The sequence below is a fragment of the Heterodontus francisci genome, chromosome 10 (genome assembly GCF_036365525.1).
Source record: "Heterodontus francisci isolate sHetFra1 chromosome 10, sHetFra1.hap1, whole genome shotgun sequence".
In the NCBI taxonomy this organism is placed as follows: Eukaryota; Metazoa; Chordata; class Chondrichthyes; order Heterodontiformes; family Heterodontidae; genus Heterodontus; species Heterodontus francisci.
The window spans coordinates 80,862,068-80,889,910 of record NC_090380.1 but is presented as its reverse complement, the minus strand read 5'-3'; the positions used below and the strand labels follow the sequence as shown (position 1 = coordinate 80,889,910).

General features: G+C 42.4%; 1 protein-coding gene across 1 annotated transcript in view; it reads right to left on the bottom strand.

Moving 5' to 3' along the window:
* Window positions 1-27,843, bottom strand: part of tmprss7 (transmembrane serine protease 7) — a 116,991-nt gene that overhangs the window by 41,622 nt on the left and 47,526 nt on the right. Inside the window, exons 8-13 of the mRNA XM_068039982.1 lie at window positions 27,643-27,681; window positions 18,308-18,536; window positions 9,528-9,661; window positions 6,434-6,546; window positions 3,802-3,908; window positions 2,979-3,115 (exon numbers count right to left, since the gene is read on the bottom strand). Coding sequence (XP_067896083.1) covers window positions 2,979-3,115; window positions 3,802-3,908; window positions 6,434-6,546; window positions 9,528-9,661; window positions 18,308-18,536; window positions 27,643-27,681 — 759 coding nt within the window. The remainder of the gene's footprint in view (window positions 1-2,978; window positions 3,116-3,801; window positions 3,909-6,433; window positions 6,547-9,527; window positions 9,662-18,307; window positions 18,537-27,642; window positions 27,682-27,843) is intronic.

Sequence of the window (27,843 nt, the reverse complement as noted above, 5' to 3'; positions counted from 1 at the left end):
GGAGGCTGGTGGGTGGAAAGTGAGGACAAGGGGAACCCTGTCGGGGTTCTGGGAGGGAGGGAAAGGGGTGAGGGTAGAGGTGTGGGAAATGGGCCGGACATGGTTGAAGGTCCTGTCAATCACTGTGGGGGGAATCCTCAATTGAGGAAAAAGGAAGACATATCGGAAGCACTGTCGAGGAAGGTAGCATCATCAGAGCAGATGCGTCGGAGACAGAGAAATGGGGAGAATGGAATGGAGTCCTTACAGGAGGCAGGGTGTGAAGAAGTGTAGTCAAGGTAGCTGTGGGAGTCGGTGGGCTTATAATGAATATTCGTAGACAGCCTATCCCCAGAAATGGAGACAGAGAAGTCGAGGAAGAAAAGGGAAATGTCGGAGATGGACCATGTGAAGGTGAGAGAAGGGTGGAAATTATAAGCAAAATTAATAAAGTTTTCTAGTTCCGGGCGGGAGCAGGAAACGGCACCGATAATTCATCAATGTACTGGAAAAAGTTTTGGAGGAGGGGGCCTGAGTAAGACTGGAACAAGGAATGTTCGACATATCCCACAAAAAGACAGGCATAACTAGGACCCATGTGGGTGCCCATAGCAACACCTTTTACTTGGAGGAAGTGAGTGGAGTTGAAGGAGAAGTTGTTCAATATGAGAACAAGTTCAACCAGGCGGAGGAGGATGATAGTGGATGGGGACTGGTTGGGCCTCTGTTCAAGGAAGAAGCGGCGAGCCCTCAAACTGTCCTTTTTGGGGACGGAGGTGTAGAGAGATTGGACGTCCATAGTGAACAGGAGGCGGTTAGGGCCAGGAAACTGGAAATTGTCAAAATGACGTAGGGTGTCAGAAGAGTCACGGATGTAGGTGGGAAGAGACTGGACCAGGGGAGAAAAGATAGAGTCAAGATAGGAAGAAATCAGTTCAGTGGGGCAGGAACAGGCTGAAACAATGGGTCTGCCAGGACAGTCCTGTTTGTGGATTTTGGGAAGGAGGTAGAAGCAGGCTGTCCGGGGTTGCGGGTCTATGAGGTTGGCAGCTGTAGAGGGAAGATCTCCACAGGAGATGAGGTCAGTGACAGTTCTGTGGATAGTAGCTTGATGTTCGGTGGTGGGGTCATGGTCCAGGGGAGGTCGGAAGAAGTGTCTGAGAGTTGGCGCTGAGCCTCTGCAAGGTAGAGGTCGGTACGCCAGACAACAACAGCACCACCCTTGTCTGCAGGTTTGATGACAATGTCAGTATTAAACCTGAGAGAGCGGAGTGCGGACTGGCAGGCACCCCAAAATTCACTTCTTCAGTCTGGCGAGCTGCCTGTGGAGGCCAGTATTTGCAGCTTGTCTGAGGCCACAGGACCAATTTCTCACAATCCTTGGGCCTCTGTCTTCGTGCACAGAAATCATTCCCTGTGTCTATTTGGCATCTGAAAACCTGCCTGAAGAAATTTGAGGCTTATAGGGCTCTTGATTTATGTGCTTGTATGCCTAGGGGCTCTCTGCATTACACCCAGAGCAAGTCTGCTGCATCATTTCATTGTGCTGCATCTTTTTCAACCTTCAGAGATTGCATTTGGAGGAGGGAGAGCACAGGAATAGTCATCATTTGTCGAGGAAAGGTGGGAAAGAAGCCAAAGATGAAGGGCCACCACAGTGCCTTGAAGCCAGAGATGTCAATAATGGGTTAATAGCTTCAGGTGGCCTATTCATTCCCCTCTCTTGAAAAATTACACAAACCCACTCTGCGTTAACAATCCTCCTTACATCCTTCACCATTCCCTTAATCTGCATTAAAGAACATTGAAACCATTCAGCCAACTGTCAGATGAATGACATACAGACTCAGAAGCTGCAATGAAAAGACTTTGCAGACCAGAGTGCCAAATACCAAACTGTAATTGCCTTGAATACATTTTTCAGCCACATGCCAACCCATAGTGCCTCTCTTAAAAGATGGTTTACGAACTTGGCTACTCCTACAAGGAGCTGCCCCGATGGCTTCAGAAAATCTAGTGGAAGGCTGTTGTTGCTAATATTTGGACCCTTGAGATGCTTGTGGCCATCGACCTCTGCAAGCTTGAGCCTGTAAGGGGCTGGCTGCACACTGTAGCGCTTCAACTGCTGCCAGGCAGTCGAGCTCTGCTGGCTTTCTGACACCCTGGTGGGTATTCATTGAGGGGTGAAAAGGGAGCAGATGTGCTCAATGTTTACTTTTCTTATTCCTGGTCTGCACAGTCCATCTCTGATCATTCTGGTGTTTCTCTAAAAGATCATTTACAATCTTAGATCTTTGCAATTCCTTAAATTTTGTTATTGATCTTGGAGCAATTCTTTTTCACTAACCCTTGGTGTTTCTACAGAAGATTGTCCTGGCTATTGAGCCAGACTTCTTGGAGTCCTGTACCATTCTGCACCCCCTCAATAATCAAAAATGCAAAACGTGCAGGGGCTTTCCTGTGGCCCACGTTGCTGCAGAGTCCCTTCCTTCGACATTGTAAGGTGCTGCCTCTCATGGAGTCCCTTGACAACTGCTATTAGACACACATTTTATAGGGATATAATTCACAGCATTTTTAAAATCTCTGGCTTCTTTCTTTCTTTCACAGTAGCCACAATGGTGCAAGAGATAATTATACAACCCATTATAATTTCATTCTACGATTGTTCAGCAGGATACAAGGCTAACTATGTCCCATCTTAGCTTCCTCTCCACACTGATATCAAGAAACACTCTATCTGGAAATCTAAACAGAAACTGGTTAAACAAAAACACTTCCAAATGAAGTAGATGGATTCAAATGACACATTGCCCAATCACTGTTACACATGGCCATCTGGTTAAAGAGTCTAATTTTTGTTCTACCATGCTGTCATATTTGCAGTTTCTGACATTCTTAGCTTTGCTCAATTGGATACAGTAAGCAACCATTTATCTATTCTACAGTTGCAATAAGGGTATAAACATATTTAAAATAATGAATAAAAAGATCCTTACGCTGGCTGATGTTATAACTGCTGTACTCTGCTAGAAATGCCTTGTCTGATCGTTTTCCACTGCATTGGAACATGATATTAACCAGGAAATTAGCAATGTGGAAGACTGTCTTGTGATCTATTTGATAACCGCAGTATCTGTATGAAAAGCATACCTTATAATTAAAACATTGAACAGAACAATATTTTTTAATATTCTGATTAATATTGGAGCTGGATCTCAGACTGAGAAACATGTTTTGATTATTCGAGTATTAATCATTTCCTCAAAATAATAAGTATTTTTTTTCAGTACTTTGTTAGGGCTTTGTGAATGAGAAGGTCTGCTGCCACTTTAACTGAGCAATCCTAAATAATTGGAGCTAGTTTAGACAACCTGAGGAAAATGGCTTCATCCACATCAATGTACACAATTTTTGCTTTTGAAACAGGAAAGGTTTTTTCCATTCAACAGGCCCACAACATATGCCTTGTTATGCCATTCACATTCCCCCATCCCCATATCCCACCATCACTATGTGGATGCATCTGAGATGATTTTGTCTTATTCTGGTTCTACATGCAGTAGATTTTGTCTGCCGCCAATGATTACAGGTCTGCTATAATCTCTTAGCCAGCATTCAGGACATTTATATCATCAAAAGGTCTACAAATGTCCTGCTGTCAAGAGTGGCTTCATAATATATTTCTTATAACAAGCTAACACTTTATACTGGCGAGTTATCACTACATAATAAATGGCAATGGAAAAGGACAAAAAAAACACATTCAATGATAACTCTTTTACAAAGATTCAATATAGATTTAAAAACCCCAACACTTACATTTTTTCATTTATTTTCCACCAGCCATGATTACATCTTTCAAGTCCCTTTTCCTTCACGGTGTAATTATGAAATTTCAATGCTAATCCAAAAGAAGGCGTAGAAGTCTGATAAACATACAACACAATGTTGGTCAAAGTAATTTTTGAGATACTAGACCCCCTTTTTAATTTATACTTTCCTTATCCTTTCTTTCCATTATAATCCTCCAACTGTAAGTTCGGTACATAGTGGGTCATAGATTACTCAAATGTATAACCATCATTATTTATCAAGCTTACACTGGAATATTTCCCCTCTCCACCTCCGTCCTCATGCCACACACCCATGTAGAATTCTATCTCAGTGAGGTGAATAGTCCATTTAATGATCCAGCCGTAACATACTTCTTCCAGATATTACAGTTAATTACAGTGACAGCCAGATCTGTCCAGATACCTCACTGCACCTCATATAACTCACTGTAACTTACCTTCAGTGCAGCAGCATTCCAAACCAAGGAAACCCAGAGCTGCGTCTCCACTGGCTATCACTTTGACATATACAAATTAAGTCAATGGTCACTCAACAGGCATAACATGGGAGGGCTCCAGAAACACATGTAAATGGGGTAAACTGCTTGAAAACGAAAAGCAAGTGGAAATGGATTCCATGAATTTCCTCACTGAAAAAGATTCCCATGTTATTTCTGTAAGTGCTTCATAAATGATGTGGGAAATTCTTGCCTCCACATGCCCTCACAGCAATTTTGATTCTTCATTTTACATGCCAAGTCAGATTCCAGGTAAGTTGAAGCCCTGAATGATGAAAAAAAATTCCTGCGGCAAAATTTCAGCAACTACTATTCAAGCAAATTTCCACCTTCCACCTTCCCAGCAGCATAGCCTCTCAGGAGAGCAACGCGATGGCATGGTCACATTTGGTAAACAACGTTGTCAATTTTCACAGTTCTAGACAGCATTTTCCTTTGGAGTTGTCTTTCAGCAAATAAGAGGCCAGTGTTTTCATTTGGATTCCATTGCCAAATAGAATCACAGAATTTTACAACAGAGAAGAAAGCCATTCGGCCCATCATGCCTGTGCAGCTGTCTGAGAGAGTGACATGCCACACTTGTAAAATTAGTTTGTCAGGGCCAGAGAGGTTGTTCGGCAATAATTATGACTTAGTATTTCATTAGACACTATTACACCTCATTCAACAAGGAGTAATATTTTTAATGTTTTTTAGCGATATAATAGTGCATTGATTGAGATTCAAGTCAAATGTCTAATTTTGTGGTGATTGTATCTGTGAAGACTGCAACAACGCACCCTCTGGAGGTGCAAGGTATTATGGATAGCAACTTCTGGATTTCTACATTTAGCTGCACATCTGTGGATGCCAGAAGCTGCTGTCAGTTTTACGCAGTAATGATGCTGAGCACTGACAATTTCGCCATTATTACAAGCACAAATTCCAGGCCAATTATGGATTCTGTTTCCACCACTATTTCACATCGAGCATTCCATGTCAGAACAAGCTTCTGTGTAAAATAACCTTCTAAATTCTCCCTTCACTCTTTTGATGATGAGCTTAACTCTATGCCCTCTAATTACCAATTCAAAGACCAATGGAGATGGTTTTCCTGCATTTACCTACAACAGTAGCTACACTTCAAAAGTAGTTCATTGGCTGAAAAGTACTTGGGACGTCCTGAGGTCATGAAATACACTATATAAATGCAAGTCTTTTTTTTTTCAAAACCTCTTACAATTTTGAGTTTCTGTATCAGATCCCTTCTTAATTTGCTCTCTACAAATGAAAAAAGTCTCAGTTTCTCTAGTCTTTACACATAACTAAAGCCTCTCAATGTCTTGTAACATCCTAATAATTCTCTTCTGTGGTCAGTAGGATCTGGGAAACTATGAATGAAAAATAAAGAATGAATTTGGAATTTTCTTTTTAAAAAGGAAAATTGATGCTTAATATATAAAGAACATTACATGAGAAATACTCAAAAGTGATATTAAGATAATAGAAAATTGAGGACAGTGAATGAGAAAGATGAAAAAATAAGTAGTATAGGTAAACGGTGAACTGAACATCTAAAATCTAAAATAGTTCCTTTTTTAAGTGTTTATTCTAGCTGTATAGGATAACTCCTAACACCTGGGTAGGTTTATTACTCCTATGTTAGGGCCTGTTTCTGTGCCATTGTGTCGAAGAAACTCACTTGAGGTCCCTTCTACACATATACAACCTTCTGCATTAGGTACGTTGCTGCAAATTATGGCTTTCTCTATGGCTACCATTAATATTCTGTTATGATTTCTATTTAAGCATGGACTTCTAAGGTGGAATGCTGCACTTCCCTTGAAACATTCCCTTTAGCTGCAAGACAAATATTTCAAAATTGCTGTTACAGTTAAAGGATGAACAAAAATGCAGTAACAATTATTTTAATGTAGTACTGTACTTCTACAGGTTGGCTACCTACATTAATCAAAGTTTGAAGAGAATATTAATCAATAATGTGATTGTAGAGGGTACTTTGTCCCAAATTAAGCAGCATATTTACATGTATTAATATTCCAGCAACAGTTAATTCATGGAAACATAGCCAAATTTTCCAAATACAAAGTCAACTATTACCTTAAATGTCCAGATACGACTACATTTTAGAGGGTAATAGCTTGGATAATAAGGACTGGTGATGTTTCCTTCCAATCTCGTCCCATCTATTGAAATTATGGTGCTTTCAAATTCTGAGCAGACATAAATAAAACTATCAATTGTTTTGCTTAAACTTTTTTTTAACATTACCTGCTTCCACATAACTTGTGCTCCCCATAGAATGTTTCAACTTGGTGGCCAAGCAATTTGGTTTCAGACCAAGATTGCTGAAACAACTTTGTAGGATCAGTTTATTTGAAGGATATTTCGTAGCTGTCTGTGCGGCTTTGACATTGTCCTGAAGGTTACCCTTATGTGCACAGCATCAGGTTAATAGCTCAAATTTAAAAGGATATATGTTCTTAAATGTAAATGTCTGCATATGGAAACAAATTTGCAGTCCACAAAGCTTGCTGTATCTTTCACGAAGCTTTACTTTAAATATTCATCAACCTTTGTGAATGCTGGAAGGGAAGAAGTGTTAGGTAGAAATGTACTGAAAGGAAATCCAGTGTGGAGACATGAAATGCAGTCTCTGAGTATATAACTGAGCAACAAAGCACCTAACTGATTGCTGGCAAAATGGTTTGCTGCTGCTTGAGGTGGATGCAAAGACCTGGCATTTCCATCTGAGAGAGCCAGATAATGCAACTGTGTGACGCAAAGGGAAATGAATTGCCTTAACAGAAAATACTGGAAATGCACAGTGGGTTAATCACATCTGAAAGATAAGAAAGCAATCCCTTTAGGTCTGACTCTTTGACAGAACTGATGCACGTATGCTAGAGAAACCTTTAGTACTACAAGGAAGAAGTCAGAACATGCCCAAGAAAACAAAAAGGGAAAGGGAGAATGACAGATAAGGGTCAAAAGTGTAATTGTAGTAACTTAAATGTAATAACTACTTTAACAAAGTGGCACCTGTCAGGTTTAGTGGCCTACTAAAAGATTTCAGAATATTGACAAGTGGTGTCAAGTGCAGTACACAATTTAAGGGTTATATTAACAGAGGTTTGACATTTAGGGGTTGAACGTCTACAGAATTCTACTGATTTCCCAGTTAAAGAAAAACAACAGACTTTTATTTTACATTTTATCACATCCTCAGGGCCTCCCAAGATGCTTCATACCCATTTTCTTTTCTGTAGTATTCTCGCTGTTGTTATGTAGGCAAATATAGCAGCTAGTTGCACAAAGCATGGTCCCACAAGCAAATATAATGAATAACATAGTTCATCTGTATTTTTTGGCAATGTTCACAGACAGAAGAATGTTGGCCAGGGCATGAGAGAACTCCCTTTTTTATTTAGTACTATGGATCTTTTATGTCCACCTGAACAGGCAGAGAGAGCCTCAGTTTAATGACTTACCAGAAAGATGATGGGTGTGGGGAGGGGGTGGGGGGGAGGAGAGGGGTGAAATGGGTCTACACCTGCAGTGTGAAATGGCCTCAGAGCAAATTGGCAGCCAGTTTTTCATGGCGCCCAATCTTCGTTCCACTGCAGTTCACAGAATGGTCGTTCAATCTCTTTTTGGAGATGAATTTCCAAGTCTCGCAGTTGCTTTTACTTGATTTGAAGTTAAGAATCTTGGCAATATTTTCCAAATGCAAAATAAAAACTGGAGCAGTGTAGAATTGGCTGCTAATTAGCTATGAGGCCGTTTCACAATGCTGGCAGAGACCAATTTCACATCTGATATCTCCAATGATACAACACTTCCCTGATACCCATCCCCCACCTCCCCACCTCCCACAGTACTTCACTGAAGTGTAACATAGCTTGTGTGTTCAAGTCCTGGCGTTCGGCTTGAACTCACAACCTTCTGACTCAGATTAGATTGCTGCCACTCAGCCAAACTGACAATGAATCAAGCTGATAGGTATAAACACAAACAGGTTTTATCATGTTTGGAGAGAAAAATAGCTTTATTTGAAACAGACACTCTTTCTGGAAGCCATTAGACTGCAGACAGAGGAAGGTTAAGAAGATCGACTGGTATGTATTCTGATATGTTACATAAATATTTCCATAGTATATATAAGCCTAGTCAATGTAATGACCAGTAATAAAATGGATAAGTAGGATTTTGTACTCATAGACCTAGTTTTCCTCCATCATTCTCTCACAAATTGATGCTAGGATTAGTGGGGAAATAGCAGGAAACCCATTAGGAAAACCAGGATTACATGTGGCCTGAGTGCAGTGGCACCAATTGCCTCACAGCAAACCAATCACGCAGTGGGAACTGCTTAGTGCCCAATAAACAAGAACTATGCAGTCAATTCTGATGTTAACTTCAAGACATACGAATTTGCATTAAGTGCTTTCCTCTAGACTAAATAATGTGGCTTACTGAGAACTTTAGAGTTCATCAGTATCACATTTCAATTTCCCAATTTAACTTTCTGACAAATGATTGGATTTATAGTCTTTACTTTGTTTGCTCCAATTGGCTGCCCCGGCTTTCAGAGCTGAATTGGCACTGATTTAAACCAGGCACACCTTTCAGGAATAGATACAAGCCCATTATTAATAAACATGAATTCCTGCATCCCTGTCCTCCTGTCCTTTCCCTCTTCTACTATTCCTATTAGTATATTAAAAATTTAAAAGTGCAATTGAAAATATCTGTACATGCATCAGCACACAATATTGGGCACATTTGCACAAATGTCAATTTGGTTTCAAATAGTACAATTAATATAATAAGCTGTTCAGGTCAGATTAGGTAAAGCAGGGCTTGTACATTAATACTCAGTTTACCTCATAGAATTGTCACAACCTTCCAGCACAAATAACTAAAAGTGCAGGCAACCCTGTCAGGCAAACAGATTTGGCAGCAAGACAGCCAGTTGTATGATAGAACTTGTTTCAAATGATTGTATGGGTCTTGGTAGTGATGCACCATGGATGAAATTATTGTATTAGTATTAAATTATGGTTAGTTTTATGTTGTTGATTCATTTCACTGTGAACTAGTCTAAGAAGGCGCCAATTAACAGCTTTCAGAGCTCAATAAAATTTTGACAGCTACAATGCAGACATGTGACAAAAGCTGTTTTACAACTTACTTTCTTTGAGAATTGCTTCAAAGTATCCATTTATTTCTTTTATTCCATGCACTCTGAGGGACTTGAATGACAGAAACATGCCATTGCCAGTAGATACAAAGGAAACTGGGAAAGAAGCAATGGGTTCGCAGACTCTGAAATTAACAGATATAAATGACAGAAAACAAATTTAAATATATTAAATACTTGATTAAGACACCATAGCATTGGTCATAGTTCCTATTTTAGAAAGCCCTACCAGATTGGAGGACTTCTATTATCTATGATTGTAATGTCATGCTAGGCCCCCACCTGCCAAGAAAGAGGCACATTAATTTTGTCATGAAAATTGATTTTAAACTGTTACTGGAGTGAAGAAAGGACTTGTTAAACAGATCAGCCATGGCTGGAAAAGATATTTGCATATTAACAGATGGTGATTGGAAGCTCAAAGGACCATTCCCTGACACATTCAACCTACAATGGACCATGATCACCAGGTATTGTGTGTAACAGGAGCATTCCAGAGACTGCTAAGGTGATACAATTCATTTGTCAGACCAGTTAGTCACATGACTAACCTACTCAGCAACCTGGGGTTTTCTGAATTGTACAAACAGTTTGAACTGAGAAAGGCTGTTTGCTCCTGGACTGAGAAGATCTCTCCTGTCTGCTCCCATCTCTTTCTCACAAGCCTCTGAATCCACTGAAGACACATGAATCCTAAGAGGGAAAAGTCTCCTACAGCGAACAAGGTTTAACAAGAAAACTGGGCCCCAACAAAAAACAAGATCTACCTACAATCAAGGACTCCACAGTGAGCTTGAAGAACTGTAACAAAATCTCTTCAGATATTGCCTCAACCTTTTCCACTTTATTTTTCTTCTGCTCTTTTCTGTCTCTATTTGCATGTGTGTATCACGTATGCATGCTAGTGTGGGCGCGTCATGTATCCGTAGGCATTAACCGAATTAGAGTTTAAGTTTAAGGTTTAATAAATTTCAACTTTTTTTCTTCAAACCTAAGAAAGCCTGTTTGTGCTGGTTTCGTTGCCTTATAATTGGAAAGTGATGAACAAGGATTCACCAAGGGGGAGCTAAAAACACAGCATGTTTAAAATTAAACCCTGTTACAATAAGACCAGATGAAGGCTAAAAGGGACGCCTAGACACCTTTCTCACCTGGTCATGACATTGTGTTCTCTGTAAATGCTTGCGAGTGCCCCTTCTCGGTGCAACCTCGGTGCTAGCAGCCTAACTGGATGAAGGCTGCTGATCTGATTGACTGTGGATGACTTTGGCAGTCATACCCTATGCGCACGAGGCCTAGAGGGCCCCGGCTGGCTGGGGGATTGCTCGTTCATCCTCTTCTGGTGGATGGCCCCATGGTTACTCAGCTCCTCTGCCATCTCCAGCCTTGTTCAGGCGGGGGGGGGCCTCTGCTTACCATCGCTGGGGAAAAGGACCTCCCCCCTTGCCCGCACAGCCTGGAGGAGAATCAGCAGGGATGCTTCGCTGAACTGTGGGGCCACCCTAGAGTACCCCTCCGCCATCTTCGGTTTTTGGTGTGGTCCTTTAGATGCAAAGGTGACTTCACTGTGTAACTGCTCTAACTTCTGGCTGCAAGATTTGTCTTGCACATGTCTGAAAACCAATGCAGGACTAGTGAGGAAATCTGTGCTGCTATCATGGTTTTTCATCTATTACACATTGACACATGCTCACAAACATTTTGCTTCTGCAGCAGCTGATCATAATTATTGGTGTAACATTTCTAGTTCACAATGCAGCTAGAATATGAACATATTTTCCTGTTTTTTTTACAAAGATCGTTTAATTACCTTTACATGTATTTTCATATAACAGTTAGCAGAGAAATTAATACAGATTCCGAATGCATATTAGTCTACGGCTTTTCATAGTCAGATGATTAGAAGCCCATAGTATGTAGATATTCTTCAATTATGGTTTTATTTTTGTTGTGTATTTGCCTTTTATGGTACATTTAAGTCTCATGTCCTGGAACGTGCAAAATTAAGATTATTCACCCAGGTGCACACGCCTACAAAAGGAATGTTACACTTGAGTGGAAGAAAAGGATCACAACTTCACAGAACACTGGGACACAGCAGGGTAAGTATGTGGCAGCAAAGCGGAAAGTGCTGGGGAAACTCAACAGGTCAGGCAGCATCTGTGGAGAGAGAAGCAGAATAAACTTTCAGGTCTGTGAACTTGGACAAGTTATCTCTGCTTCTCTCTCCACAGATGCTGCCTGACCTGCTGGATTTCTGCAGCACTTTCTGCTTTGCTGCCAGGTTGACAGCAGCCCCACTCTTCAGCAGTGAGGTAAGTATTTTTTTGACAGCTGTCTGGAAGCAGTGCTGGGGCGCTTAAAATAGGGCAGCAGCTCCTGCTACACAATTGTCAAAAGGTTCCTCACTGCGCCGAATGTCTCGCCTCTCCCCATGTAATATCGCTGCGCTTGGCGGTGGCCGCTGAATGCAGGTCGCCGCCGAGTTCAAAGTGCGCTGCCATGGACGCAGCGTGCGAATAAATTCAGGCCCTTGACTTTGACCATCTTTGCATTCCCTCTCTCTCCATTCACTCTACTATTGCTGGTAAAGCCTTCGCCTGCTGCAGCCCTACTTTCTGGAACGCCCTCCTTAAATTTCTACTCCTCTGTACCTCTCTTTAAATGCCTCTGAAAATCAGATTCCTTTGGCAAAGCCTTCAGTCATCTCTCTTAACTTTCTCCCTAAGATGCATCGCCCATCACTTTCTTTGTGAATTACTGTGGGATATTTTTCTGGATTAATAACAATATATAAATTGCTATAAGTTGTTATTGTATCCACATAACAGAACATAGCTGACCCCATCAGATCTTCCAATCTTAGCCCAACTTAAGCATCATCAGAAAGCTCCTTCGCTGGATGAGGATTTCTGCTGGGAGTTCGCTCAATGTGAGATAGAATATCTGGTGCAGCTACAGCTTTTAGAAGGCTGCAGCTGCCTTTTAAAGAGGCAGTGATCTCTGTGAAACAGGAACATTAAAATGAGCATGAAAATCTTATTGCTAAAATAATGCAGCAGTGGTAGCCATCAATTACCTACTTCACAGACACAGCTGTGTAATTGCTGCTCAGGAAGTGGGCAGGAGAGTCACCCTGTTTGGCATTGCAGGACACCATATTCATAGGTGAGTGGTGCAGTCTGCATGGGAGGAAATACATGAAAAAGGGATTCAAGTACTAAGGCTACAGTTAAGAGGGTGATAAGAATTGTGGAACCGATTACCAGTTAGGGAAACAGAACAGGAAACCACGGCAGGTGTTCAAAAAGGACCAAATTAATTCTTATTAGGAAACAGGAAGCAGGGCTTGTACTTTAAGAATCACAGTTAGGAAATTGATTGTCCAAAGTCCCATTCACCCATCACTTCTGCACTCACTGACCACCTACATTGGCTCCCTGTTAAGTAAAGCCTCGATTTTTAAAGTTTTCATCCTTGTTTTCAAATCCCTACATGGCCTCACTCCTCCCTATCACTGCAATCTCTGCCAGTCCTGCAACCTTCCAAGATATCTGCGTTCGTCCGCTTCTGACCTCTTAGGCATCCCTGATTTGAATTGCTGCACCATTGGCAGCCATGTCTTCAGCTGCCAAGGTCCTACGCTCTGGAATTCCCTCCCTAAACCTCTCTGCCTCTCTACCTTTCTTTCCTCCCTTAAGACTCTCCTTAAAACCTACCTATTTGACCAAGCTAATATCTCCTTATATGGCTTGGTGTCAAACTTTATTTGATAATGCTCTGTGAAGTGCCTTGGGATGTTTTACAATGTTAAAGGCACTATGTAAATTCATATTGTTGATGATGGGAAGTTTGGAAGAGTAAGCTCAATAGACCAATGGCCTTTTCATTCCCAAAATATTACTATCTTACTGAGATAATTCACAAAAGGGTTTAGGTTATAGGTTCTTTCTTATTACATCATTTGGCTGGCTGTCAAATAACACGCTGCAAACAACTATGAGCTATATCTACAGCAAGCTGTCTTGACTTACCTATCCCTAAAAGGTAAATATACTATGATATAAGCAATGAGCTAGCCAGATGGGCTTGAAATTTGAATTAAGAGTTAGGAGTCTGCGTTTCCTTCTCTGTCGTAGTTTGACCACATTAAGAGATGCCCATTGACCGTGGCAAGCCAACTGGGTGGTTGGGAGATGAGCATTTGTTTAGGCCACCTTTTCCAGGCCCCTCTCCATTTTCGGAGCAAGTAGTGCTGTCCTTCAAAAAGGCTGCTTTGTCACTCAGGGTGCGACCGGGTGATGTCATCTGTTGGTCATCATCAAAACGAATAATATCCTGAGCCACCTGAATGCAGAATTGGAACTGTGGCTGCCAGTGCCATCTTGCACCTGCTGTTTTCACCCCTGTCCCGTCACTACAGGACTTACTTTTTGAGTTATTGTTGGGGTGGATGGATTTCCTTCCTGCCTGCACAGTGGTGCTTTAAGGTGGAGTACAGATTGCACTGACTGACCCCACCCTTTAAGCCTGGAGCTCATCTGTCATGGCCCAGTAAACTGGGACAGCAGTAGCAAGGTCTCCAAGCTGTAGGTTTGGATTCAGAGTTTCCCTCTCCTAGGTGGGTTGCCGACTAAGGCTTGAAGAGACCCCCCCTTCCCTTGCTATTTATCGATAGTTGGTATACCAACAATCGTAGTCCACACCATATGCTGTAGTACGCCTTTGGTCCAGTACATGATGGTCACTTGAGCGCTTGAAATCCTTCCGCCCTGGCTGTTAACTTCATCTAGAAAGACATCCGCCCAGGTGGCGTCATGTTCATCATTTCTCCCCTCACTATGTTTCGCCCATCAGCTGAGACAGTGTACCGGGGTGTGACGCTTGGAGCCAGCAGTGAGAGCTGGGTGTAGATGAGGACCCGTAATTCCAGTCCATCCTACGAATTGGATGCAGCTGACTGAAAATACATGGGTACTGCCTTTATCTGAATACCCCATACACCCCTGAACTACAAGGAATGAATAACTAATACTTCAGAGTTACGTTTTCCTGCAACCAGCTGATAGATGGTTACTTAAAAGAGTAGATTTTGTAAGATCAGTGCCTCTTCAGCCCAAACTCTACACCGTTGATTCGGTCCCTGAGGATACTGCATATCACCCTCCCTGCAATTCTTGTGGGGATAGCTATAATTTAATCTGCTTGTCCTGGCCTGGATTGGGTCTCTTGCTGAGAACTCACAGAAGGAGGAGAAGCATATTATCCCTTGCTGTTACAACTCTTAAAGCTACACATTCAAGTTACAAGTTACAGCTGAAACCCTGACATCTTATAAAAGCTCCAAAAAGAAAATCATTTACATATAACCCAGCTGCTTGATACATGGTCACTTTGTAATACATAGAATAGGCTGGGGATTGGGAACGTATGTGTCACTATATGCACTCCAACAACTTAAGATATCTCACAGCAAACTTTCTGTTTGCAGGACAAACTCACAGACAAATCAAAGGACTGGAAGTGAAGGACAGCTCAACAATGACAAACATTTGACTTCCTATGAGGTTAGTCTAGATGCCCTTGCTTATAAGAGTATACAGCTTGGTGAATGTTTAGGCATCTCCAGGTCAAGGCTAGCACTGCTCAATAAAGTAAAAGCATCACTAAAAGGACATTGAATAAAAAGTGAAAAAGATCTATGTACACATAGAAATTCCCTTTTTGGTGCAGGATTTTCCCTGTAGGTTTCGGGACCCTGCCGTCAGGGTCAAATGGGGGTCAGAAGTGTGGGGAACTGTCACCCAGCTGTGATTGCCCCCAAATTGGCCAATCAATGGCCAGACGCAGGCTTGCTGTCAAATTAAGGGCAGCAGGTGGGATCTCAAAGCTAGAAGACCAATAGGAGATAAAAATAAGAAATGCTGGAAATACTCAGCAGGTCTGGCAGCATCTGTGGAGAGAGAAGCAGAGTTAATGTTTCAGGTCAGTGACCCTTCTTCGGAACGTTTTTATTTCAGATTTCCAGTATCCGCAGTATTTTGCTTTTAAGACCAATAGGAGGCCCTCCAGCACTAAAGAAGCAGCAGGCTGCCTTTTCAGGGAAGAGAGAGGGGTCAGGTGTTACACAGTTCCAAGCCAAATAGTGAAGAATGAAGCTTGACACAGATCCTTTTCTTGATAGTTAGCTTATTCACAGAATGCAGCATTACATATCTCCACCTCCTACTTTCACCCCTTGTCCCAGCAGGCCCTCTTTATAGCCACTCCAAATCCTTAATTAAACAATGCCCTTCACCTGTGTATCTTTAGCTACATAGCTAACCTACCATTCACAGCAGGCACCCCAAGATGGAGGCACCCTCTCTCCAACTTTAAAATAAAAATGCTCTTAGTATTTGGGCCACCGTTGTGGTGGGGAAAACCCTCCACAGGGTGACTTGCAGCTGCAGCCAGGGAGGGCCTCTAAGCCTTACAGGAGTACTGGACCCCAGTCAGCCGCTGGAGGCTGCCTCCAGGTAGCTACACTGTTCCTGACTCCTCAGGGGAGCTGGAGGCTGACTGGAAAATTCCAGTCAGTCTCTGACTACAGGCCTTTAACTGGCTCAATTGGCTATCTGCCACTTGCAGGCAGGTAGGTCTGCCGCATCCCACCTCCAGGTAAATGGTCTGGGGGCAGGATGGATCTGGCAAACTGGCTCGCTAGTTGGCAGCACAGATTTACATGCCCATCTGCCTCCGTGTTAATCCCTATTGGGGCCTAAAGATTCAGCCCCATGGTGACTACAAATAGTCAGACTAATTAGATTAGAATTAGATTAGAACATTACAGCGCAGTACAGGCCCTTCGGCCCTCGATGTTGCGCCGACCTGTGAAACCATCTGACCTACACTATTCCATTTTCATCCATATGTCTATCCAATGACCACTTAAATGCCCTTAAAGTTGGCGAGTCTACTACTGTTGCAGGCAGGGCGTTCCACGCCCATACTACTCTGACTAAAGAAACTACCTCTAACATCTGTCCTATATCTATCACCCCTCAACTTAAAGCTATGTCCCCTCGTGTTTGCCATCACCATCCGAGGAAAAAGACTCTCACTATCCACCCTATCTAACCCTCTGATTATCTTATATGTCTCTATTAAGTCACCTCTCCTCCTCCTTCTCTCCAACGAAAACAACCTCAAGTCCCTCAGCCTTTCCTCGTAAGACCTTCCCTCCATACCAGGCAACATCCTAGTAAATCTCCTCTGCACCCTTTCCAAAGCTTCCACATCCTTCCTATAATGCGGTGACCAGAACTGCACGCAATACTCCAGGTGCGGTCTCACCAGAGTTTTGTACAGCTGCAGCATGACCTCGTGGCTCCGAAACTCGATCCCCCTACTAATAAAAGCTAACACACCATATGCCTTCTTAACAGCCCTATTAACCTGGGTAGCAACTTTCAGGGATTTATGTACCTGGACACCAAGATCTCTCTGTTCATCTACACTACCAAGAATCTTCCCATTAGCCCAGTACTCTGCATTCCTGTTACTCCTTCCAAAGTGAATCACCTCGCACTTTTCCGCATTAAACTCCATTTGCCATCTCTCAGCCCAGCTCTGCAGCCTATCTATGTCCCTCTGTAATCTACAACATCCTTCGGGCACTATCCACAACTCCACCGACCTTAGTGTCATCCGCAAATTTACTAACCCACCCTTCTACACCCTCTTCCAGGTCATTTATAAAAATGACAAACAGCAGTGGCCCCAAAACAGATCCTTGCGGTACACCACTAGTAACTAAACTCCAGGATGAACATTTGCCATCAACCACCACCCTCTGTCTTCTTTCAGCTACTAAGTGTACAATGTGACTCCATTGTAAACAGTGGAAAATCACAGGAGGTGTAATTAAAGCAATGTACATATTGTAATGACTTTCTTACACAGAAGGTTGCAAGAGTTGCAGCATAAATTGAGTTGGATTCTGGTAAAATAGAACCTCATTCAATTTTCCCATTTCACCCTTCATCACTGTCCATTATTAAAGGCTGGTTCTTCTCACAGGCCTGTGATTCATATTGTTGGCTCCTGGTATCATTTTATTTGCAAAATATTTACAACAATTGTCCACTTTTTCTTTATTTTATCTTTTGTTTCCAACTTATTTCTAAGTTTTTGCTAAGTGCCAAATGTGTTCAAACAGCCTTAGTGATAGTGATATCAATGGTTGATACATTCATAAGATGTTACTTTGTCTGCTCATTTAGCAGATGTGTTTTCCTTATTCATTCACAGGATGTCACTGGCAAGGCCAGCATTTATTGCCCATCCCTAATTGTCCTTAGCTGAGTAGCTTGTTATGCCATTTTAGAAGGCATTTAAGAGTCAACCACTATGTATTAACCAATTTAAAACAACTAGGTTAATAGGGGGAAAAGGAATGTCATTTAGATATATTAAGCATTCATCTGCTAATCTGCAACAGTAGTTTTTAGTCTTATGTTTCTATTTTGCACAGGAATGTGCAGATACAATACAATTGTGTTAGATATTTTTCTTTAATTAACATATTTGTAATGTTGTGATGCAGGATTACAATATTATTCAAATGCTTGGTTTATCCTCATAACATGCAAGATGAAAGATAATCCTTAAACATTATGCATAGCTAGTTAGTGTAGATTATAATGTAAAATCAACAGAAATGTGAAATTGATCAATTAACAGACTCAGTTATCCAAAAATATTTGAAGCACTGACATTGGAATACATACCGGTACAAATTCCTACTCCTGATAGGCATGAGAGAGTCATAAATGCTGAGTGAATCTGTGACACAACTGTCAGGTTCAATCTGCAGGGAGCTGAGAGAGAGGCGAATGACATGTCCTGGTGGCGAAGTGAGTTTGAAGTGGCAGCTTACTGGTCCAGAGGCAGCAAAGAAGTTTAGAGGAACAGGAATACCAGCCTGCTCAGCCGACTTATCCATAACATATTTAGAACCTTGAAAAAGCAAAATATCATTATAGATAGCTTGACTTAAAATTAATTTTATTGTATGTTTTTCCCTATCATTCCCCAATCTTCCCCTACATGTCCTTTTTATACACACATCTTATCAATCAATTCAGTGATGAAATACTGCATCAGGGACAAGAGTTCAAATCCCACCATAGGCAGCTGGGGAAATTTAAATTCAATTAATGAGTAAAATCTGGAATAAAAAGCTTGTCTCAGTAATGAATATCCTGAAACTACCAGATTGTCATAAAAACCTATTTGGTTCTCTAATGTCCTACAGGGAAGGAAATTGCTGTCCTGACCTATATTGGTGTGGCCTACATGTGACTCCAGACCCACAGTAACATGGTTGATTCTTAACGGTCCTCTGAAATGGCCTGGCAAGTCACTTAGTTGTATCAAACTGCCCCAAAAATATTTAATAATAATAAAACCAATCAGCATTGAGCTAGGCACCCTCTGTCCAGTCAATGTTTCAAAGTCCTCCTCACTCACATCTGGGGACTTGTGCCAACTGACAGAGGTGATGGCAAAATGATACATGGTTGGAAGGGAGTTGCCCTGGGAGTCCTCAACATTGACTCCAGATCCCATGAAGTCTCATGGCATCAGGTCAAACATGGAAAAGGAAACCTCCTTCTGGTTACCACTTGAATAAGTGCACCTCCACGTTGAACGTTACTTGGAAAAAATGCTTCAATGTCCATCACCAAAAGTAGCTCGGTAGCACCACTATTAACTGAGCTGGCCAAGTCCTGAAGGAACTATCTGCAAGACTGGGCCTGCGGCAGATGGAGAGAGAACCAACACAAGGGAAAAATCTACTTGACCTTGTCCTGACCAATCTACTTGTGGCAAGTGCATCTATCCATGACAGTATTGATAGGCGTGACCACTGCACAGTCCTTGTGGAGACAAAGTCCTGTCTTCACACTGAGAACATGTTCCATTGTGTTGTGTAGCACTAACACCATGCTAAATGGGATAGATTTTGAACAGATCTAGCAGCTCTAAACTGGGCATCCATTAGGTGCTGTGGGCCATGAACCACAATCTGTAACCTCATGGGCCAGCAGATCCCTCTCTCTACCATTACTATCAAGCCAGGGGACCAACCCTGATTCAATGAAGAGTGCAGGAGGGCATGCCAGGAGCAGCAGGTATACCTAAAAATGAGTTGCTAACCTGGGAAAGCTACAACACAGAACTACATGCATTCTAAACAGCAGAAGTAGCATGCTGTGCAATCCCACAACCAATGGATCAGATCAAATCTTTGCAGATCTGCCACGTAGTCATGAATAGTGGACCATTAAATAACAAAAGTAGAGGAGGAGGCTCTACAAATATCCCCATCCTCAATGATGGGGAAGCCCAGCTCTTTAGTGCAAAGACAAGGCTGAAGCATTTGCAACCATTTTCAGCCAGAAGTACCAAGTGGATGACTCATCTCGGTCTCCTCCTGAGGTCCCCAGCATCACAGAAGCCAGTCTTCAGCCAATTCAATTCATTCTACGTGATACCAAGAATCTACTGAAGGCACCGGATACATCAAAAGCCTTGGGCCCTGACAGCATCACAGCTATAGCACTGAAGACTTGTGCTGCAGAACCAGCCATGCCCATAGCCAAGCTGTTCCAGTACAACTACAGCACTGGCAATTACCAGACGATGTGAAAATTGCCCAGGTATGTCCTATCCACAAAAAGCAGGACAAATCCAATCCGGCCAATTACTGCCCCATTAGTCTACTCTCAATCATCAGCAAAGTGATGGAAGGTGTCGTCAACAGTGCCATCAAGCTGCACTTACTCAGCAATAACCTGCTCACTGATGCTTAGTTTGGGTTCTGCCAAGGCCACTTGGCTCCAGATCTCATTACAGCTTGGTCCAAACATAAACAAAAGAGCTGAATTCTAGAAGTGAGATGAGAGTGACTGCCCAAAGGTCATTTGAATGAGTGTGGCATCAAGGAGCCTTAGCAAAATTGAAGTCAATGGGACAGTCCACTGGTTGGAGTCATACTTAGCACAAAGGAAGATGGTTGTGCTTGCTGGAGGCCAATCATCTCAACCCCAGGACAGTGCTGCAGGAATTCCTCAGGGTAGTGTCCTAGGCCCAAATGAACTTCCTTCCATCATAAGGTAAGAAATGGGGGTGTTTGCTGATGATTGCAGTGTTCAGTACCATTCGCAACTTCTCAGATACTGAAGCAGTCCGTACTCGCAAGCAGCAAGACCTGGACAACATTCAGGCTTGTGCTGATAAGTAGCAAGTAATGTGTGTACTACAAAAAAGCCAGGCAATGACCATCTCCAACAAGAGAGAATCTAACCATCTCCGCTTGACATTCAACGGCATTACCATCGCTGAATCCCCCACCATCAACATCCTGGAGGTTACCATTGACCAGAAACCTAACTGGAACCAGCTATAAAAATACTGTGGCTACAAGAGCAGCTCAGAGGCTGGGAATTCTGCAGTGAGTAACTCATCTCCTGACTCCTCCAAAGCCTGTCCACCATCGACAAGGCACAAGTCAGGAGAGTGATGGAATATTCTCCACTTGCTTGGATGAGTACAACTCCAACAACACTCAAGAAGCTTGATACCATCCAGGACAAAGCAGCCCGCTTGATTGTCACCCTATTCACAAACATTCACTCCCTCCAGCACCGATGCACAGTGGCAGCAGTGTGTAGCATCTACTAAATGCACTGCAGCAATACACCAAGGCTCCTTAGACAGCACCTTCCATGACTTCTGCCACCTAGAAGGACAAGGGCAGCAGAGGCATGAGAACACCACCACCTGTAAGTTCCCCTCTAAGTCACGCACCATCCTGACTTGGAACTATATCACTGTTCCTTCACTGTCACTGGGTCAAGATCCTGGAACTCCCTCCCTAACTCCCTCCCTTACCCCAAGGACTGCAGTGGTTCAAGAAGGCAGCTAACACCCACCTACTCATGGACGATTAGGGATGGGTAATAAATCCTAGCCTTGCCAGCAGCACTCACATCCCTCAGATGAATAAAAAAAAGAAATCTGAAAATTCTCCGCCCCTTTAACATCTCCATTATACTTAGAGTTTCCCTCAGGCCCACTGCAAATGAGTGAATGGAAATCAGAGTGTGATCCTGTCACAAAAAACCAGCATGTGCTTCATTTGACTATTACAATATCTCACACAGAGATCCCGCAATATGGACCTCTGCTTAATTACTCAGCACCCAAATGCCTGGACTGCTCCAGGACCATCATCCATGGTGACTAAGAATGCAGCTTCATACGGACATTAAAAGACTAAATTTTCTGCAAGTAAATGACTTCCTAATTACACTGCTACTGTATAATATTACACAATTACAATCTGTATAAATGAAAAATAAAACAAGAGAGTACTGTAGTAATAAATAAGGTCTGCATCTCCTTAAAATTCTGCATGGCCCACCAATCTTCCTCCAATTAAAGACAATTGAGAATATTATGATGCATCTGCTACAGGTTGATTTCAAATGTGTCATAATAAAAGTAGTTCAGTCCCATTCCTCCCTGAAGGCTGAATCCTGGAGAGGCTGCAGCCAAAAGGAAACACTGGTATGCATATATTCTAGTTCTTCACCTCTTGTAGCTGCTGTGGGTAGCAATCCAGAAAGCTGCGAAAAGCATGGCAGGACTCACCATCCCAACAGGTCTACGTCTGTGCCTGTTGGGTGCACACATTAATAAACAACCCAACCTCTCAGAAACTTTCAGGCTTGCACAAATGCCACTGGTAACTGCAAGATGGTATAACTCTCACTCTGGCAGAGCACAACCCTCCTCACAGCAACCGTTTGAGTAATATATGTGTGTTGGGCACATGCCATCTGGAACTTGGAATATAACAGGCAAATAGAATTTGTTTCTGGAAGCCCACATAGCCAGGCACCTCTCACACAAATTCTGACCACAACCACCCCCCAAACTTCCCCTCAAAAAAAAAGGTCAGAGTGGAGTTGCATGATAACAGCCCCTTATGAGTGCTCCACAAAAGACAATGTCTCAACCCTACGAGGCCCATCCCATACTTGTCAAACTCTTGTCCCCTGTCCCATCTAAACACTGTGGACCACTCTCAATCATTTTGACCCCTAATAGCACTTTGTTCCCAACATGTGCACAATATGTCAACTACCCCAATATGCTCGAGGATAGATATCGTGCAAACTGTGCAGTGTGTTCAGAAGAATTATATGTGTAATCTTTTTTCTCGAGGGAAATGAATTAAAATGGAATTCCTGTATCTGAAGTGATAGCAATCCTGGGTTTATTTAGAGTTATCACTTCCATGATTGCAAACAATATCTTCTTGTGCTTTATCTCTCTCTTGCTCTGACTGAAACTGCCTGTGCTACATTTTAGATTTGGACTGCAGTCCTTATTTTGATAACTGGTGAGAAGAAGAAAATGTTTTATTGAAGTACAAGCAAAATTTGAAGGTTGGTAAAACCAAATGCCTTAGCAAGTTTGACTTGAGCAAAACACAAAAGCAGATGGATATATTAGCCTAGGTTTTCTGCTGCTGCTCTCCAATATAGCTGGATAAATTGAGTGGCTGGTAGCAGGAACTCAGGGGACATTCTGTTTCATGGGAACTCCACTTTGCACTGCATAATTTTGGGGGCTGAAAACAAGCAGCATAGGAAGCAACAACCCCAAACAAGTAGACAGTCCATTAAAGTATTAACTCAGGGGTGAAGACATCCTGCACACCATTTCCTAATTTTCAGACATGCAGGGGATAATTTCTAAGGATACCAATTTCACATTACTAGAGAATCAGCTGCAGTGGTGGTTAAATTAAAGGCACTACTAAGTATCTGGGACATGCAATATTTTGGTCAATTTTGAATTGCTTTTCCTAGACTGTACCTATGCTGCACTTAAGTTCTCATGAGTCTGTGTTTTAATTGTTCAATTGCCCAACCTCCCTCACCAATACTGGCAAATCTGTGTTTCCCAATGGAATTCCTGTATCTGAGGAGTTTGAAGAGGAGGTAGACTTAAACAGAGATGCTACCCTCTGCCTACTCCCCAGGATCCAAACACTCACATCTCTAGATGGAGGTTGCTGGACCTTGCTTTGACAGATGATTAGAGCATGCAAAGATTTCTTTCACAAAGGAAACAGGTAACACAAAGATACAAATGCTAAATTAACCATAATTGTAGATGCTTCCTCAGAAGCACTCTATTCACTGTTTGTTTTCAATAGCACTGTATGAAAGAAAGCATGCCAGAGTCAAAACAGGTTGCACCTCCTGATTGACCATTACTGCCAAGATTGTACCAATCGCATCTGCAGGCACACCAAACTGGTAGTGACAAACTTCAGAAGGTCTAGTAACTAGTAAATGTTGGTGTTCAGAGGGATTTGGTGAGCTTGTACACGAATGGCAGAAAGTTAACATGCAGGTACAGCAAGCAATTAGGAAGGCAAAAGGTATGTTAGTCTTTATTGCAAAAGGGATGGAGTATAAGATTAAATAAATTTTACTGTAATTATATAGGGCTTTGGTGAGACCACACCTGGAATATTGTGCACAGTTTGGCCTCCTAACTAAGGAAGGATATACATGCCTTAGAGATGGTACAGAAAAGGTTCACTAGATTGATTCCTGGGATGACAGAGTTGTCCTATGAGGAGAGATTGTATAGAATGCACTTATATGCTCATTGAAACATATAAGATTCTGAAAAGGCTTGACAGGATAGAGGCTGAGAGGCTGTTTCCTTCGCTGGAGAGTCAAGAAATAGGGGTCAATTTTCAGGATAAGGGGTCAGCCACATAGGACTGACATGAAGAGTAATTTCTTCACTCAGAGGGTTGAGAATCTTTGAAATTCTCCTCCAGAGGGCTGTGGCCTGAGGTAATCAAGGGATGGGGAGAGGTTGGGAAAGTGGTGTTTAGGTACAAGTTTAGCCATGATCTTATTGAATGGTGGAGTAGCTGGAGAGGCCATATGGCCTACTCCTGCTGCTATTTATGTTCTTATGCATGGTAGCCAAATGCAGAGCTGTGACATCTCCTGCAGCATTGGGCTTGTACATCCAGTAATGGCTAGCTGTGGTCTGAAATTTGGCTTCACCTCCTTGCAGATATGCTACAATGCCTGGAAAGGCACAATGGATCACCATCCTCACACCACCTCTTGCAACACCTCTCCCAGTTAAGCAACCATAAAGCAAGAAATGGGCACTGGGTTCTCCCCAACTTTCCTGCAGATTTCATTCTTTACCTTGCATTTCCCTTCCTATCATTTTACTTGTCACATTAGTTTCTTCCCTTTCAACCCTTAGAAAGGCTGTTAATGCATTGAGACATCATCTAAGCCTTTTCACAAGCTTTCTTAATTTCTGTCCCCATATTATGGATACTCCTCTAATTTTCCACTTTCCTTTAAATGTCACTGCATGCCATCTTCTATTCAGAATACTAGTGAGCTCTGTGCCCTTGCCCAAAATTGCATCTGAAATTATGCAAATAAACTTAGAAATAGGGTGTAATTAGCACACTTCCATTTGAATCTGTCTCAACCCCAACACTAGCTGTTCAGAAAACCTTGACCATTATCATTGAAATGTCTTCAGTTGAAAAGAAAAAAAGGCTAAGCTTCTCAAGATGGAGTTGGCTGATTCGGATTTGTGAATATTTCATAATGGGAAAACAGTAGCTGTAACAATGTTGCCATTAACAGGAGAATAAGTTCTGTAAACTGGGCTCATATTCAGCAGTAAATGGAGAGATTCCAGCTAATTTACCAGGGCAGGCTATTTTGCACACACTAGCCAGGCACTTGGGTCTCTGCCAAGGAGGCAGCCTGAGAGCAGGCAGAGAACAGTACTGGAAGCTCTCGAATGCCGATCTTACTGTAGCTGCAGATCTGCAGCACTAGGTGCAAAAAGAAACTTAAATAAAATACCACTCCAGTATACACACCTTAGCCCTGCATCAGCTAAAATGGCTTTTTAAATGTGCATGGCCCCACCTCCTCCTCCAACTCCAGCTCTAATACCCCTGGGCACCATTGTTCCTAACAACCAGTATTACTAGAATGCAGATGATGGGAAATAGGTTGGATGATCTCTCATATGAATGCAATTACAATGCACTCAACCACACAAAAGTGAAGATATTGTGTATCCAATATCAATTCCAGTGCTAAATTTTTTTAAATTCATTCATGGGACGTGGGCATCGCTGGCTAGGCCAGCAGTTATTGGCCATCCCTAATTGCCCTTGAGAAGGTGGTGGTGAGCTGCCTTCTTGAACCGCTGCAATCCATGTGGGGTAGGTACACCCACAGTGCTGTTAGGAAGGGAGTTCCAGGATTTTGACCCAGCGACAGTGAAGGAATGGCGATATAGTTCCAAGTCAGGATAGTGTGTGACTTGGAGGGGAACTTGCAGGTGGTGATGTTCCCATGCATTTGCTGCTCTTGTCCTTCTAGTTGGTAGAGGTCGCGGGTTTGGAAGGTGCTGTCTAAGGAGCCTTGGTGTGTTGCTGCAGTGCATCTTGTAGATGGTACACACTGCTGCCACTGTGCGTTGTTGGTGGAGGGAGTGAATGTTTGTGGCTGGGGTGCCAATGAAGCGGGCTGCTTTGTTCTGGATGGTGTCGAACTTCTTGAGTGTTGTTGGAGCTGCACCCATCCAGGCTAGTGGAAAGTATTCCATCACACTCCTGACTTGTGACTTGTAGATAGTGGAGAGGCTTTGGGGAGTCAGGAGGTGAGTTAGTCGCCGCAGGACACCTAGCCTCTGACCTGCTCTTGTAGCCACGGTATTTATATGGCTACTCCAGTTCAGTTTCTGGTCAATGGTAGCCACTAGGATATTGATAGTGGGGGATTCAGCGATGGTAATGCCATTGAATGTCAAGGGGAGATGGTTAGATTCTCTCTTGTTGGAGATGGTCATTGCCTGGCACTTGTGTGGCGCGAATGTTACTTGCCACTTATCAGCCCAAGCCTGGATATTGTCCAAGTCTTGCTGCATTTCTACACAGACTGCTTCAGTCTCTGAGGAGTTGCAAATGGTGCTGAACATTGTGCAATCATCAGCGAACATCCCCACTTCTGACCTTATGATTGAGGGAAGGTCATTGATGAAGCAGCTGAACGATTGTTGGGCCTAGGACACTATCCTGAGGGACTCCTGCTGTGATGTCCTGGAGCTCAGATGATTGACCTCCAACAACCACAACCATCTTCCTTTGCATCCTGCAAATGATGGAGGTGTGCTGGGAACAAGTGGAGCAGTTCCTAAAGCTTCCTGCTGCAAACCACCGGGAACCCAACCCAACTCCAGCTGAACAATTATAACTCATAATTCTTGGCCTAAATCCATCCTGATATGGAGAAATGATAATTAGCCAACGTGATATTAGCTCAAATTGCATCACAGATATGCAAAGACAACAGTTGAAAAAAGTAAAGAATTCTATTAAATCAAGAGATTAATTATAAACATTTCTGTTAAAATTTGATATTTCTTTAACAATGCTAACACTTTCCATAATGGACACGAAGAGCTTAAGCAGAAAACTCTATATTTCACAAGACTGTTTTTCTGTTATGGTGCCTCGCTAGACAGGATCGCAATCTAGTTTTAGCCCTATAATACTATAGATTCAAGTCGTCAATCTGTCTACGTGAGACTACACCAGGAGTAGATCTTCACAAATATGTCAGCTTTGGCTCAGTGGCAAAACTCTCACCCAAGTCAAGCCCTCCAAGATGTGAGCACATAATCTCGGCTAGCACTTCAGTACAGCACTGTGGGAGTGCTGTAATGTCAGTGGTGCCATCCATCAGAAGAAATGTTAAACTGAGATGCATTCTGCTGTCTCAGGTAGACATAAAAGAGCCCATGGTGGTATTCAAAGGAGACTAGGGCAATTTTTCACTGGTCAATATCTATCCCTCGAGGTCTTGAGGATGTAAAAGGTACTTGATAAATGCTTGCTCTTTCTTTACTTTAGCCCTTGAATATACCTATATTCCAAAACTTGCATGAGATCAGATTAAATTAAAATTCTCACCTGTTGTAGCTGTAGCAATGTAATCTGAGCGGAGGCCAGCTATCAATTTCAAAAGTAACAGTTTAAAATTTATTTCATATTTCAGGGTATGCAGTTTAGGCACATGTATTAATACAGTATACTAGATATATACATTTAAGAGTTTAAAGTTTTCATCTCTACATACATGCAACATACACATGTGCAGGCACACACACACAC